The sequence below is a fragment of the Pieris brassicae genome, chromosome 6 (assembly GCF_905147105.1).
Source record: "Pieris brassicae chromosome 6, ilPieBrab1.1, whole genome shotgun sequence".
NCBI classification, from domain to species: domain Eukaryota; kingdom Metazoa; phylum Arthropoda; class Insecta; order Lepidoptera; family Pieridae; genus Pieris; species Pieris brassicae.
In genome coordinates, this window is record NC_059670.1 from 14,664,022 (window position 1) to 14,681,395 (window position 17,374).

A 17,374-nucleotide genomic window follows, 5' to 3' on the forward strand; every position below is an offset into this window, starting at 1 on the left:
AATGCTGCCAACGTTAAAAGTACGAACACACAAGGACGAAACTATTTATATATATTTTAATTTTCTTTTTATTAATTTGTAATTATTTTTGTTATTACTACGTAGGTAAAATTGTGAATACTCTATATTTGATTGTTATGTTTAGGTTTTAATAAACGATTCAGTAATTTATCTTTAGAAACAAATATAAATGTTTCTTTAGAATATTATTATTGATGAAGAATTCAGAAAGATTTCAGAAACTTTATACATATTTAATTGCTCAGTATTAACTATAATACCTATGTCTTGTCTACCGCAGAGAAAACACAATTGAACAGACGAAATAGTTAGAAGAGTACAATAACACTGATTTATTTCTTATGAATAAAGCGACATACAGGGCCTTAATTGAACGTTGGGGATCAAATAATATGATAATACTAACGAGAAAAATACACTATAAATTAATTAGAGTGAACTAAGGCTTCGTATGAGGAATGAACAGCTTATAACTCGAAGCCCCGCAGTTACACTGATTATTATGTCGCTAACAGGGTTCAAGTGACACGCGCGATTTGCTTACACAGTTAACAACAGATAAATGTATGGACTATAACATGTACGTGACCATGTCGTGTTGTTAGTCATAGTTTCGTGTATAAAAAGGTGGTGACAAAAATGGTACTTCTACTAAATTTGTTCGCTGTCACAAAGACAGTAGCGAGAGTGACTTCCATGTGTCAAATATTTTAATTCACCATCTTACCAACTGTTACGCTTAGAAGGACAGAACTTGACTGTTTTATGGTTTAAGTGTTTTAAAAATACATATGACAGATTAATAAATAATCCAATAGCGGTGCATCCTGCTTTTTTCATAAATAAATAGTTCAGCTTGTGAGAAATCTTCGATTTTGGATTTGAGATGTTTTTCTTGCGTATGAACGAGTGTATTAAGTGCACTTAAACATGGCCTCATAGATCCTGTTGCACACTGAAGCAACTAGACTTGTAGTGGGCAAACTTTTATATAGAAAAAATGCATAGTTGTTAAAGCTTTTAATCATAATATTATAATAACATTACAAGACATTAACATTAGAATCTACTTTCTCTTCTCGACTATCAAAACGTAATTATAACGGGCCATATACTATCCATGCTGATGGACCCTCTTTAGGCCGGATTAAATAATTTTGCGGAGATGGCCCGTGGGCCGTACATTGCCCATCACTTCACTACACCGTACACGGCATACATTATAAGACACTTATCATATCATAATTGATATATTTACTAATGTAGAAAGTCTATAAAGATTAGTTATATTGAGGACAATATTGTACCTAACACAATAATAACGTGAATGTCTGCTTGAATAAATGAAATATAATAGGTTTTTGGTTATTTAAATGTTTCAATAAAGGCGATGTAAATGTAAAAATATAGAAACGTTTTCTCATTTAGGTTGTTTTAAATCGAGTTATTTGCCACATAAGTGTGTGAACCGATATAAATAATTTGTTTTTTATGGATTTATATTTAATTATCATTGCGGTGCGATTGACATCTAAAAATTTTCATTATCAGCATTCTTCAAGGCTTTGTATAAAATTTCAATAAAATCTAATAATTTTATAAACTTAGGACACTCTAAAGTAAACATAAAAATTTAGTATTGGTATTGAGGCATCACGAATTGCGTGGGATATCTTTCGTCCACTATACGTGGGCAGTGTCCTTTTAGCCCGCTTCTAAAAATAGTACGCGAAAAAAGAAAGTGTTTACGAATGCCTCTTTTTCTTATTATAAAATGACTAATGACAGTTGGAGAGAGGGACTGTCGATATTTGTCAAATTATGTGTTTATATAACTGCCCCCGCGAACATTGTTTCACCTTAATATAACATTGTTTACTTGGAACATTTTGTTATGCCGAACTATAAGGACTATTATTCGCTTTCTCCGGACTAAAAGGCGGTTTCTAAGTGTTTTCGTGTAAACGTGTTCGCGTGTTCGTTTTCTTAGTTAAAACCTTAGTCAGAGTTCGAGGAATAAATAAAAATTACTTGAATTCGTCCAAGCGTCTTCGAGCTTACTAACATATTTTGAGCCGCTCTTTAGTTGTTTAAAGAGATCTCAAAATATGACTCGAAAATTGCAAGAGTATCCTTACAATGTATTTTTTGAACAACATGTGATGGGCTCCATATTTAAGATAGAAAACATATTGTATACCATACACATATATCGTGTATGGTATACAATATGTTTTCTAACTGTTTGTTTAATCTAGTTTTTGTTTTAGTATTGCTTTGTTTTTCTCTTAACTCTTTTGTTTCTAAGTGAAGGAATTCGTTCTGTAGTGCGACAGTTCAGGCCAGGTTTAGTGTCTGAAGTGGTTAGTGGTTGTATATATAGTTTAATAAAAAAATATACTGCGAAGCTAATAATCATATTCTGAGATATATATATTTTTGACCCAATCTGGAGTAGTCTGGTGCCATAAAGCAATGAAAACTTCTCTTACTGCGAACGGCGTCACTGTTCCGCTTAAATATGATAACGTGTAATACTAGCGTAAATAAAAGACTTTCATATGCTCGGACAGTGAAATGAAGTTACAAACTGAAGATTAGCCTCATTTTAAATGTAGTGGAATTCCTACAATTTCAAAAGCGTATTCACTATTCACTATCAGACCCTTTTATCACGTCATTCAGCCAAATTGCTAGACTTAAATAGCAATTCACATCTCATTTCTTGGTTTTTATAATAAAATGTGTATCTATCTGTTTTATAAGGCCTTTAAATTAAATTATGTTATTCTGGCAGATTTAAAATTTCAAGTTCAGAGCTTGAGTAATTTTGCCACGCAAAACTGGAAATGCAAGTTTTGTTTTAACTAATTGAATCGCAAGCGTCAGGTCGTAATTACAGTAAATGTTTGTTTTTAAGCTTTCACGTTCGTAGACTCGTGATGTTTTTGTTGAGAATTTGTTTGTTAAGGTTTTTTTTATAGAACAGGGGGCAAACGGGCAGGAGGCTCACCTGATGTTAAGTGATACCGCCGCACATGGACACTCAATGCCAGAGGGGTCGCGAGTGCGTTGCCGGCCTTTTAAAAACCAATTTCACTGTACCATAGGAAAACAACGTAAACACACACCATTTTGGGTATCATATATCTCTTTATTATTAATAACACGGAAAATCTGGTGAAAAGTTGTGCCCGTTTGCCCCTGTTGTTTTCATACGCTGGATGAGCCACTGTTAATTGGACATATAAGGCCTGCCATCGAACGCAGGTGTAAAGTCATCCAACTTCTTTGTAATGTACAAAAATATATATTTATATTTAACATCTACAATTGCCCATGGCGAATAAAGTAAAAATATAAAATAAAAGAGAACCTGGATAATTGATAAGGAAACAATTTCCGCTTCGTTACACTTACGATGGACCCTTTCAAAGCTACCCGAGTTTTTCTATTCCGCTTAAAGCTCGTAATCACTTAAAGCGGTACTAATAAAGTAACGGATTATCGTTGGTAATATTTTCAGTAACGTCTCAGTTTGTGCTTAGTGTTGCGACGTGTACCCCGTGGCGCCATTGTAGGGGTATGTAGGGCTGACATGTAAATGGATTCTCTACCACTGGGGGTAGTCCCAGCATAAAGGACAACATACTTGGAGCTGCGTGAGCTTTCTGGTGTGATTCAAAGTTGATGCGTCCCAAAAGAATAGTTCTTTTGGTATGTAAAAGGCAAGCTACTTTGTCTAATATTCCTAGTCTGCATTAGGTTCGTAGAGCGTGAGATAAATGGAGAATAAAGGCTCTTTACGTGAGCAACCTTGTGAAAAAAAGCACGAAGACAACCAAAAATCCATACACAATGTACATACAAGTGTGGCATGCTTTAGACAGCCTTCAGACTTAAAAGCCAGTTGCAATTTCATTAAGCCAAAATTCATTAAAACTACCGTCAGCACGAAAGTGTATTAAACTCCATTTCACATAAATACTATTAGTTTAAACTGGAAATTCGCCTGCATTAGACAAAGGTACCCCACATAGATTTTTGGTAAGTTATAATAATAAAACCTTATGATCTCGTTTAGTCAAGTCAAGATTGCGAAACAGTAAATGCGTTCATTTTTTAGTCAAATCGCTAATCATGGCAGGCTCGACGATTTATGAGTGTCTCTAAAACTCTAAGAATTTCAAAGTGTTATCTGTAAGTACTCTGATTTTTTTAAACGCCCTAATTATTAAAAACGTGAACCATACGTGTCCTCTGACAGATTTTGTCGGTAGCGTCTGAGCGTTTATTATTTGAATTTTAATTAAAAAGTTTTCTGTAATCCATGGAAAGTAAATAATTAAGATTCTCTTAATTCCAGGCACAGCGCATTACGGCGAAGACAGTGTCGGCTCATTCCCGTACTTCGAATACAATGTGCCGCGGAATGTGACTACGGTGGTCGGACAGACCGCCTTCCTCCATTGTCGAGTTGAACAACTTGGAGATAAGGCTGTAAGTAATTACAGTACAAATATTTATAGGTTTTGGTACCCGCAGTAAAAGGTCGAGCCTATGTGAGGTTTTATTTCATTAAAACTCACCAGCTCTTAGAGTGAGGTGTGAAAAAATAGAAATTGAATGCTGTCACAAGTTTATGGCATTGCGGTCAGAACCAAACGCCATTTGGGTGTTATACCTCAATAATTTCTGAGAGAGAATATTTTATCTATTTTTTTGTCTTAACACACATCATTATCAGGTGTCGGTGCCGGTGCGGTCATGCCGGTTTCCTCACTATGTTTTTTTTACCGTTCGAGCCAGTTTACAAAACTCATTGGTATACAGTCTTCGTAGACCTCAGGGATGAGAATCATTCTAGCTCTGTTTATAATCCGCGGTTTTTTTATTAAATCCAAGATACCTCTATGTGACCATTAAGCACTATACGTAATTCTGAAGACATAACCTTGCTAAGTAATTACGTTTTAACTACAATACTTTTGTCTTTTTTCATCACAGCGAGACAAAATAGTACATGACTTAAAAGAGTGTTTAAACCCTCTGTAGTTTTCATAAAACAGTAAAGAAGACGTGTACCATATCACATTAAATAAAGTAGACATATGAACGCAGACAGTAATTCAAAATTTTACGTAACAACTATTCTGAGTTAAGCCTTATAGACCCTTATGACAATGGAGAAACAAATTGTAAGGCTTTATACGTAATTGTTTCGAAGTTCTATGTTCCGGCGTGATGATCCTTTTGTCTCGGTGTATGTTATGTTGAAACGTCTTATATATGTTACTGTATTAAGCTAAAATTATTCGGTTAAGTAAAAAAAAGATATACGCGCGTCTTTAGATATAAACGGGTACAGGCATCCTTAATTAGAGAACACAAATTTTAACAAAATGTGAATTGCAACAGTCTTATAAAATTAATAAATTTCACCTGCATCACCTTCGCAAGGCATTTTATTTTGCGAACTAGCGAACTGTCGAATCGACTCCTGGTTGGGGTTTAAAAAGAGCATACTTCGGTCGGCACTCACTAAAATCGGTATCCATGGGCTACGAGGTTTCTTTTTTGGGCGTCCCGTAGGCTGGCTTGTTTGCATCCTAAGGTATAAAAAAATAATAATAAATGATAACTTAATCATTTTCGTTAGTAGCTATTTATTGATATTAAGGGTGATTGAAACTTTATATGCTCGTTTCAAATGATTCAGTTAACTTTTCGTTTGCAAAACTTACAGTGGCGGTTAAAATTGTCTGGTGTTATACGACTCCCCACAATTTTCGAAAAATATATTTAAACATATCCACTAACTATGGGCGCATGGCCCACGATCAGGTGGAAAAGGAAACCTACCTGGGTACCGCTGGATCGGCAAAGTGCTGGAGGACCTACTGCAGCTAAAAGCTGCAATTGCTGGGAGGTGGCACAGGGACTGCGAAGTTTCTCGTTTCGGAGGCCAAGACAGTGGGTCGCAGAGTCATCGCAGTAATAGTGGTTATAAAAAATTGTCATGTTGGACTACTTTTTTCTATCGTACTACTATATTTTTCATACTCCGGAGTAGTAATTATCATTAAAATATACTCAGAGCAGTAACCTCATTTTAATTATTATAATAACACAAGTAATCACCGACCACTTAGGAACACGAAAAAAATACACATTCTAAAATATATTGTAGAGAAATGCACTGAAAATCCGTTGCACTAAGTAGTGTACAATTTTCGTTTAATTAACCCTAATTGAAACTAGCTGGGACCCGGAAGCGAATAATTGCGAATTTTACTGCTATATAAAGTTAGATACACAATATATTTTGATTAAGATTGTACAAAAGGAATCAGTGACTTTTTTATTTATTTTTTAAACTATATATAAATAAATGGGTGGCGCTACAACCTTTTTAGTTTTGGGCCTCAGATATTTGTATATGTTTCATGATCATTTGTCATTCTAGGCAAGTACGTGATTAGCCTCCTGTGCCTGACACGCCGTCAACTTTTGGGTCTAAGGCAAGTCGGCTTGCTCCCGATGTGTTCCTTCACCAGCGATCGAATGTTAAATGAACACATAGACAAAGTCCATTGATGCACAGCCAGGAATCGAACCAACGACCTAAGGACTGAGAGTCGCACGCTGAAGCCACTAGGCCAACACTGCTCTCGTATTAAATCTGTTATATGTTTACATTATATTCTTATATAGTATAGTTGCGAGCTATTATTTCCTTCCTAATGATAAGTGACTTCATGCATCCGTAAATATGAACTTTTGATATGAAACATGAACCTAGTTATGGTTACCAGTTATATAGCACGTTTATTTGCAAATTTTTCCCGAGAAATTTTCCGACTTCAACAAATATTATGTTACGTTAGAATTTCCTTTGTTCCATATAAGTTTGGCTTTGAACTTTAACGCGCTGTGAAAGCTCCAACTATTTGAAATGCTTAAAACGTAAGTGTACTCTGCGGTCATTGATAGTAATAATCATTTCTATGCCAATAATGCTTATCTTTAGACAAAAGGTTTCTTCAAACGCGGCAAAAACTCAGATGAAGTCGAAGACATTATTTTCCAAGTTTGTCCAGTTTTCCTTTTAATATCAAGAAATAATTATTACCTACCCACAACTTTAATCAAATATTAAGGTCAAACAAAAAGCTAAATTTGGAAAATAAGGAAATTCTTTGGTCTCAAGGAAAAATTCTACCTCACCAAAACCTAAACCTAAACAAAAAGCCAATGAAGCAACAAGCATACAAGCTTGTTTAATCCTGGTACTGATATCACCTGGAAACGTTACACAGCAAAATCTTTCCTTCCAATTCAGATGAAAGTACCAGCTCTGTAATGCCAGTTTTCATCGTAGTATTGTACCATTATCCCATCCGTAATATGCAAAACGACCGATTACAATTATTACCTACACTTAACATCCGTAGCTCAAGCCGTATAAACAAGTGGCTTCGTAGCACCGTAGCGCCGTAGATCAACGGATCTACGGTGTATATTACCTTGAAGAGCGAAAATACATGTTACATTTACATTTACGGATAAAACTATTCTGTTTCATACTGAAAGCAACTTGTATCTTATTTTGGCTATAATACAAAGGCGGAAATTTGGACTGATCGTGGTTGGTAACACAGAAGGCAAACGATGCCGTTTGCCAACCTCATAGATCGATGAACTGAAAGACTCATCGTCCTCAAGATTGTTCACTGTCATAAGAGAGGCGCTGTACAGAAACCGATGGAAACAGATAGTTCGCACCATATGCTTCCTTGCTGATCACAGGCTCAGCTGTGAGCTGCCGATTAAAGAGAGATATTTAATGCTGTCATTAGATGGTGTTATAGTAAAATTTATATTTTAACCTACAGTCATCTCACAGTTTCTATGCTTTCTTTATAAGACGCGAGGGCCGTGGCGGACTTTATTTGTTTACTTAAGTATAAGTAACATCCGGAAAAATTGAGATACAAAATTTAAAAAGTATCTCTTAGTATTTGACAATTACATCCCAATTCTGGCTGAAGTTACACTCAAAACCTCTAATGTTATAATTTTGCTAGCAAAACATTCAAAATACGAGGAAATTATCAGTATATCCGCACAAAAAACAAATGCATTACCGGCGGTTGAGGTTTCCGGTTTCGGAAGTTTTTGTGGCTTTGGAGCGAATTCCTTGCAAGAAACTTGGAATGTTACACCAAAGTTGTAATAGTATTTGAGTGCTGAGATATGTTTATTGATAACCTGTCATATTTAGTTTTGATAATATTGGCAAGAAATATCTGTGATATTATTTTATTCAACAAGTAGGTTGCATAGAAAGTCCAGAGACAATAGTGTAAACAGTAGACGTTTGAAAGTTATTTAAGTCTAAGTATATTTATTTCAACAATTTTGCATCCTCCGTTACTAATACAATTAATATTTCACTATTAAAGTATATTATGTGAAGTAAATATTAATATTTCTGTATAATAATTAATTTTGCTATATTGTAATGTAACTGCCCAAATTATGTACCTATAGTAATGCTTTCTACTGGTAAACTACGAACTTGGGCTAACGTATTCTCATTTATTATTCACATATATATACGTACACTAACGATGTATGGGTAAGAAAATATAATAAAGGGCATATTGGGCGAAAACGTGACTATCTATACACCGATCTTTATTTGTTAGTGTTCAGTGTTTTTTTCGCTATAAGGAAATATGAGGAAATCAGCATTTTTTATATAAAGTGGGTAAACAAGCCTATGGGATGTCGAAGAGCAGTTATCGCAGCCCATGGACACCCATTTTTAGTTGCGGTGCCGGCCTTTGAGAAAGGAATACACTTCAAAATTGAATAGATGTCTCGCGCGCAATTATAGCCCATCATTGAATTGTAGTAAGAATACTTTTGACCATGATGATGTATCCACAGGTCTCCTGGATAAGAAAACGAGATCTGCATATTTTAACAGCTGGAATACTCACATACACTTCAGATCAGAGATTTCAGGTACTTGAATTCATTATTAAATAATACGCTGAATTTTAGTATTATTTGTTTATTTTTATTCTTTATTAAGCCTTTATTGCTGACACTCAGCATAATATATATAAACACTTGTTTAAGTTACATAACCCAACTTAATCTAATACATACATAATCATCCTGCCTAGGCCTCTTCCAGTGGAAGCAGCTTCTATTATTTTCTAATATTCGGCTCTACAACTTGTGCGTCCTATTCTCTTTATATCGTCTGCGCATCTCTTTGTCTGTCTTCCTCTTTTCCTTTTTCCATCTCGTGGTTGCCATTCTGTAATATTTTTGTCGATTTCAACCTGCTACATCTTGTCACGTCCAGCGCCATTTCATTTGCCTTATTTTCTTAACAATAATACGTATAATAATAATTTCCTCTACTTTGGTCGTTAATCCTATCTCTTCTGCGATGTCTCAGTGTTTCTCCCAGTATGCTTCTTTCCATTCCTCTTTGGCATGTGCTTAACTTTAAAAGATGTTTTAGAGGTAATTAAAATTATTTACTTTTCTTTGATACAATCTTTTGTGAGTGATTAAAATGTAAATGATATCAGAATATGAGATTTAAGATATTTTAACTAAATGTTTATATTATATTACTAAATAATGTAGATGAAGGCTACTACAGAGTCAGTAATTAAAGTTTTAAATTTAGATTGTTAATTTCGACCTAATTAAATTTGATGTTTGTCCAGAGGCTAAAGGGCCTCTCAAAGCACTGACTTCTTAAATAAGACAGTAGGTACTGAGATACTAGTAAATTTTGTGTAACTTAGCTACAGATACCGGCAAACTTCTTGAGCATTAAACAAGGGAGTGGGGGAAAGTTTGCGCATCGTACACGCGATCGACACGTCACTCTCCCGCCCCGCCTCCCTCCCAGTAATATATAAAAATCACTTCTCCGCAGGCAAGGAGATTAATTGTTTAAGATATTTGCCGGTATCTATACTATTTATTATCATAAGAAAAAAATATTGCACCACTCTTACCGCTTTTTATTAATTAATAGAGGTATTAACATTTTACTTATTACATTTTTTAAATCAAATATTTTTAATGCTCATTAAACCATTTTTTTTAATTTTGTAGTTCGTATTTAAAATATGCTTAATTTGTCAATTGTCACACACATTAAAAATTTAAGTTTAATTATATACCCGTTATTTATATTAAGTTAAAATAAAATTCATATTAATTACTTCAAGTGCACAGGCGAGGTTCGTAAAGCCACTCTGCCACAGGGACCAAAATATTTAATTTTTTTAAAATTATTTGTACTTTTAATAATTGTTGTAACATACTTAATGTTAAGAAAATTGTAAATTCTGTATATCTTTATAATTTCCACTAAACTTATTGTTATTAATATTATTAATATATATATATAACGTCGGTGCGTGTGTTTATAATTAAACTGTATCAAATTAAGACATTTCTCGGGATTCGGTAATGGTCTAGATTTGAAATTAGTATTACGTTTCGTTCGCGATAATTCTTCATAAGAATCAACAGAAACAAACTATAAACTAAACTGAATACTCCTGCAGGTAATCAGACCGGACAAATCGGAGAATTGGACTTTACAAATAAAGTTTCCGCAAGAGAGGGACGGCGGCATCTACGAGTGCCAAGTCAATACTGAACCCAAGATGTCGCTGGCATTTCAATTGAATGTTGTTGGTGAGTTTTTCATCATATTTTTTATTCAATATACAGTAAAACCCGTTTATGACCATTCCTCAGGGACCCTACCAAAAACGCGTCTAATGCGGGATGGGGAAAATAATACGTACTACATATTATTATGTTCTAATTTTGGTATATATAGGTATTAAATTATACATTTATATGTTACATTAAATACGTAGTAAAATTATAATCAAATTATTTAAAATAATCACTTATTTTGGTTTGACAGAAAGATTTTGATGCATTAGCAATTAAAAGATTTTCAATATAATTTAACTTTTGCAGTGCGTCTTCGCTTTGATCCAAAGAAGCTACATAGATAGTGTTGGCGACTCGTAAATATAAATAGATATAGATTATACGTTAATTTTGGCGACTCTATTATTATAAGATAAATAAGAATATTTTCGCAGGTCATAAGTAGAAATTGAGTATGAGTTATAAGTTTGATGAGAATATTGTTGATAGCTTATAAGTAGAAATTAAGTATGAGATATAAGTTCTATAATTAAAATATGTTAATAATTTAAGTATGAAAAATGGTTAATAAATAAATGAATAAAATGCTTCGCCGAACAAAAGGGTCGCATAGCTCGTAAACGTTAAACGTTATATCCCGTGCAGGCCCGAGTACCTGAGGTGTCGTAGGGATTGGCAACAATAGCGGTACGTACGAAGTCAATCCCCACCGGTATTCAAAGCCGCGCCGAGGAACTTTGGTTACTGTACGGGTGTTTTCAAACGAACACATAAACGTATTATCCCGTGCAGGCTTGAGTCTCTGAGGCGTCGTGGAGGTTGGCATTCAACAAGTGGTCCTTCGAGCCGGTTCCTGCAACGATTGTCATCAAGAAGTGAATATTGCGAAAAGAAAATGCCAGTTACAAGGTCACAGAACGGGATGCAGCGAGGGGAATCGACGTTTACTGCTACCTCCGCTACTACGTCCGAAGCCACTCGGATTACAAGCGGAGAGATAACGATAGAGCAGTCCACGTCGACGAGCGCAGCCAGCCAGCCAGATCAAGCATTGACTCTGGCACCAGCGGGTTCCACCCGGCGGGCCGCATCGAGAGCCATATCCAAAGCCAGCTCAAGAAGACAAGCCGAGGCCAGAGAAGAGCTGGCTCGCTGCGAACTGCGGGAAGCGCAGGCAGCAGCACGCCTGGCCAGAATACGGTTAGAAGCAGCAACGGAAGAGGAAGACTCCGTTATAGAAGATGTCAGTGATAACCATAATGAAAAGCTCGAAAACTGGATGCGCACATCAGCACAAAGGCCAGAAGAATTAGAAACAAAAAGCGACATTCAAGCAATAGCTGACGCAATAAAGGAAGCCATGACGACACATGTAGCGCCGCAACCGAAGTATTGCAACCATTCAAGAGCTGCCAATATTTGAAGGGGACAGCTCGAATGGACGGCGTTCCGGGTCGTATACGAAGACACTTCACCGATGTTCACTGGCATTCAGAATATGGCGCGGCTACGTAAAGCGATTAAAGGCAAAGCGAGAGAAAGCATTAAGAGCCTCCTGTACTCAGAGGCAATGCCAGAAGAAGTAATTAACGCTTTACGCCGAAGATTTGGTAGACCGGACGCGCTGGTGTTAGCTGAACTGGAGAAATTAAAGGCGCTTCCTAGAACGACGGAAAATCCGAGGGACATATGCGTATTCGCTAGCCAAATCAACAATAGCGTGGCCGCCATAAAGGGATTGAAGAGACCGCAATACCTCTACTCACCCGAAATCGTGAAACTTATAATAGAGAAGATGCCTCCAATACTTAAATTCAGGTGGTACGATTTCACGGCTGCGAGGGAAGAGGAATCATTCTCTGATATCCAAACAATAAGCAACTTCCTCAATTCAGAAGCGGACAAGTGCGGCGCATTCGCGGTACTCGAAGACAACAAAAGTGTACGACCGAGCGCAGTGATAAGAAGGCCAGTGAAGCAAGCTACTTATATTGTCGCTGAAAGGAGTAGACCAGAAGAAATCAAGTGCCCAGACTGTGAAGGCACCCATAAACTCAAAGACTGTGAAAGATTCCTGAAGGCGGCAGTCAACGAGAGATGGGAAACAGTTAAGAGGCTTAAGGTCTGTTTCAAGTGCCTCACTGGGAAGCACCGAAAGGAAACATGCCGAAGACCACCGTGCAAGATTTGTCGAAGATGGCACCATAGCCTATTACACGTGACGTCGGAAAGCGAACGATGTCACGATGAGGCAGCGCCCGAGACAGCGACGGTCAACACAATAAGCACACCGAAAGCTATTCTAAAGATGCTTAAGGTGGAGATATATGGACCGGCTGGGAGCAAACAAGTACTGGCGCTGCTAGATGAAGGCTCAACGGTTACACTGCTTGACGAAGACGTGGCTTCGAGCATCGGCATCCAAGGCCCTCGCGAAATCCTTAACATAGAAACTATCGGCGGAGGGCAAATGCAAAATCATAACTCCATGATTTACGATATCGAAGTGAAAGGGATCAAGCAAAGCGAGAAGTGCATACTCAAACGGGCAAGAACTATCAAGGAGCTCAAATTAACCCCACAACTCGTAAATAAAACCCGACTAAAGAAGTATCATCACTTGCGGGGTTTACTACAAGACGTGTGCTATGAAGCTGAGGCGCCGAAGCTGCTCATTGGCCAAGACAATTGGGAATACATTGTCTCGTTACGAATACGACGTGGGAAGCCAGGGCAGCCGGTGACGTCACGAACAAAGTTAGGATGGGTTCTTCACGGTTCCGACAGCAGCGACCAACCAATCAATTATGTGAACACATGTGCACACGCAAGCGTCGTCGAAGATAAAATAGATCAGCTGGTGAGGGAACATTTTAGTATTGAGTCCTTGGGGGTTCAGCCGAAGAAGCCTTCAACGGATATAGAACAGCGAGCGCTTGAAATATTAGAAAGATCCAGTCGACAATTGAAAGATGGCAGATACGAGGTCGGATTATTGTGGAAAACGGAAGACATACAACTTCCAAACAATTACGCAGCAGCTTTCAACAGATTTCAAGGAATAGAAAAAAAACTGCGTAAGGACGCTAAATTAAAAAATGAATATAGCGCGCAGATAGAGAATCTGTTGAAAAGTAACTACGCTGAAGAAGCACCAGACTGCACATCCAACAAAAAGTGGTACCTGCCTCATTTTCCAATGGTTCACCCCCTTAAAAAGAAGCTGAGAATTGTCTTCGACGCCGCGGCTAAATACAATGGAGTCAGCCTCAACGACGTTCTGCTGTCCGGTCCGGACTTACTGCAGTCAATATTTGGAGTGCTACTTCGCTTCCGTCAAGGTCCCGTAGCGGTAGCGGCCGATATAAAAGAAATGTTTCTGCAGGTGAAAATATCTGCAGAAGATAGAGACAGTCTCAGGTTCCTATGGCGGAAAGACAAGGAAGCGCCAGTGAAGGAATATAGAATGTCATCGGTGATTTTTTTAGCTGCGTCGTCGCCTTGCACCGCGATTTATATAAAAAACAAGAATGCAAAGGCCTTCATACACACACTTCGCTTCCGACCGCCGACCCGTGCGGACGTCTGCTCCAGTGCTCTCTCCGTGTGAGTCATCAGTGCTGTAGTGCCATCTCGCTCGCTCCATGTGAGTCATCGCCGCTTGCCGCTGTACAGTGCGCACGCGCTGTCCGACCGCTGCCTTGCTGCTTGCTGCCTGCTGCCCTCTCATTGGTCAGCCCGATCGCTGCCTTGCTGCCTGCCGCCCTCTCATTGGTCGCTTCGCGTCTTCGGTGTTTGGACATCGGGTTGAAGGCTGCATTTTATGAACGCGGGTTTACCTGCGGCCCTCAGATAGCCACCTAACGGTGCCAAACGGTTATCTGTGGGTTAACGCCTTGTGCGGGAGTGTTTTTGTCCGGGGTGCATACACCGTGCCTTTTTCAAGGCGCGTAACAGCCCCTCCGCTTCCTCCAAGTCCTGTGCACGGCCGGGCCTCCTAGTAGGCACGTATTGGGGAGTAGGTACGCCAACTACTCTCTAGCAACCGGCTAAACACAGGTCCACTGTTGGACGGGTCCTGTCACATCCGTAGGGGCTCTTATACCCAATCTCCTACGGGCTGGTTAGGTCGGTGACAAACCTCACCTCCGCTATCACCAGCGGAGACACACCACATATTAGGGCAAACCATTAGCTTAGGTACTCACCACACTTAGGCAACTAGGTACACACCCACTCAAGCCGCCAACCCTCCAAAGAGGGATCTTAGTTCCCTCTTATCGGGAAAACCTGCGCCCCCCGCCCCCGCGGACCGCATTAAAACCCCCCCGCCCGTATACGTTAGGGACAAGGGCGCCTGGCCGGCCCTATCAAAAATTCTCGACACAAAGTCGATAAATTACAAGGCCCGAACGCTAAGGGATAACCTTTGCGTTCAGGTCTTTTCATCTGATCACCACCGCTTTCTAACTTCATACCTTCGCTCTGAAGGTATCGGTGGCCACACCTTCCCCCTACCCGAGGAGCGCGTCCTAAGGGTAGTCATTAAGGGCATCCCAAAGGAGATAGACTCCGGGATAGTCCAATCGGACCTCACTGAGCAGGGATACCCCGTAAGGGATGTATTCCGCATGCTCAAGAGAACAACCAAAGAAGAGTACGACATGGTACTCGTTGTCCTCGATCCCACCCCGAGTGGGAAAAAGATATTTAGCCTGAGAGAGTGTTGCAAGCTCTCGGGGCTGAGGGTTGAAACCCCCCTCAAACACTCCTTCACACGACAGTGTCACCGCTGTCAACTCTACGGGCATGCGGCCCGTAACTGTTTCGCTAGGGCACGGTGCGTAAAGTGCCTAGGCGACCACGGCACGGCGGACTGCAAAAGAACGCTTCCGTGCGCTGAGCCGCCGGCGTGCGTGCTTTGCGGGCAACAGGGCCACCCAGCGAATTATCGCGGGTGCCCTCGTGCCCCCAAGGCGCATAAGCCGGCGTCTGGGCGCACGGCGGGGCGCGATGCGGTCCGAGCAAAGCCCACGTACGCGCCGGCCCCACCTCCTAGGAATAGTGCCTGGACCAAGCCCCCCGTTACGGAGGGTCCTCCCTAGCTCACGTCAGAGGCCTTCCCGCCTCTGCCAACAAAATCGGCAGCCGTAAAGCCTTCCCAGGCGCCGGCGCCGACCCCCGTCATAACGGAGAGGCCCACACGCAAGGTGAGCCCTCCGGCTAAAGCCCTCAGCCACACGGCGGAGGCCGCCGCGGAATCAGAAAAGGTCCGCGACGCCTTAAATCTCGCGTTTAGTATCGTAGACGCGCTAGACATAGACGCTCTTGTCGCCTTCTCCGAGGCTTTCAAATCCGCCAACAACGCGGAAGACAAGAAGCAACTTGTAATCGAGCACGTCCAGCTCCTTAAGTCCGTGCGACAATTTGCAGACTCCACCACACCGCAATAGCTACGACCACGTCTAGGATCAAGGCTCGATCACTGTCCGTGGTGACTTTCAATGCAAACGGTTCCAAGCCGCAGGCAGATTTGGTTCGAGATTTCCTCGTTCGCCACCAAATAGATATTTTCCTAGTACAGGAATCTTTCCTCAAGCCCAGCGTTCGCGCTCCCAGATTCGCAAATTACAACGTAGTGCGAAACGACCGACCTACGGCGAAAGGCGGTACGCTCATTTATTATAGACGAGCGCTTCACTGCTCGCCGTTAGACCCGCCCTCCCTTACCAACATAGAGTGCTCTGTGTTGCGCGTAGCCATGACCGGCCATCAGCCGATTATTATCGCGTCGGTGTACCTCCCTCCCGCCAAGGACATACTAGAGAGCGATCTCAGAACCTTGTTTGCGATGGGCCCCTCGGTCTTATTAGTCGGGGATCTCAATAGCAAACACGGGGACTGGAATAGTTCAAAACAAAACCCTAATGGGTTAGCCCTCAATAGGCTTATAGACGTGCTCAATTTCAACGTCATTGCCCCCATACAACCGACTCGCCGTGGCATAACAGGCAACGGCCTTCCTTCAACGGACGTCATAGACGTAGCGGTTTTACGTAACGTGGCACTACAGCCGCGAAGCGTAGAGACGTTACACGAGTTAGACTCGGACCACTTCCCGGTTCACTTTGAATTCGGCCCTCCTAACACTCGAGAGAAGAGGTTCAAGTCCATTGTCGACTGGCAGAAGTTAGACGAGGCCCTCAAGCCCGCCGACACCTCTGCCCTCCCAAATGTCCCCGACAATTTAGTCTCGTCCGCTCACGCGTTAGACGCGATCTCCTCGGTCACTAATCACATTTAGACCAAGGTCGCCGAGTCGTCCCGGAAGGTCCCAGATGAGTTCGCTCAACGCTGGGAGCTTCCCCCGGACGCGAGGCGTCTATTGACCGAGAAGAACGCGGCGACTCGCGCCTTCGCCAGAGCACCGACCGACGAAAACCGCAGAGCACTCCGCGCCTCGCAGCGCCGAGTCAAAGAGCGCATGCGGGAAATTAGAAACGAACGCTGGGACCGTCTTACCAGCGAATTGTCACCTTCGCACACGGCCTATTGGTCTCTCGCGCGTTCCCTTAAAACCGACACGGTGGCGTCCATGCCCCCTCTCAAGCGTCCAAATCTG

At 40.6% G+C, this 17,374-nt stretch overlaps 1 protein-coding gene across 1 annotated transcript in view; it reads left to right on the forward strand.

Annotated features, from left to right (window-relative positions):
• The window catches only part of LOC123711218 (lachesin-like), a 133,621-nt gene that overhangs the window by 97,167 nt on the left and 19,080 nt on the right, over nucleotides 1–17,374 (forward strand). The window contains exons 3-5 of the mRNA XM_045663703.1: nucleotides 4,388–4,521; nucleotides 8,977–9,054; nucleotides 10,632–10,764. Coding sequence (XP_045519659.1) covers nucleotides 4,388–4,521; nucleotides 8,977–9,054; nucleotides 10,632–10,764 — 345 coding nt within the window. The remainder of the gene's footprint in view (nucleotides 1–4,387; nucleotides 4,522–8,976; nucleotides 9,055–10,631; nucleotides 10,765–17,374) is intronic.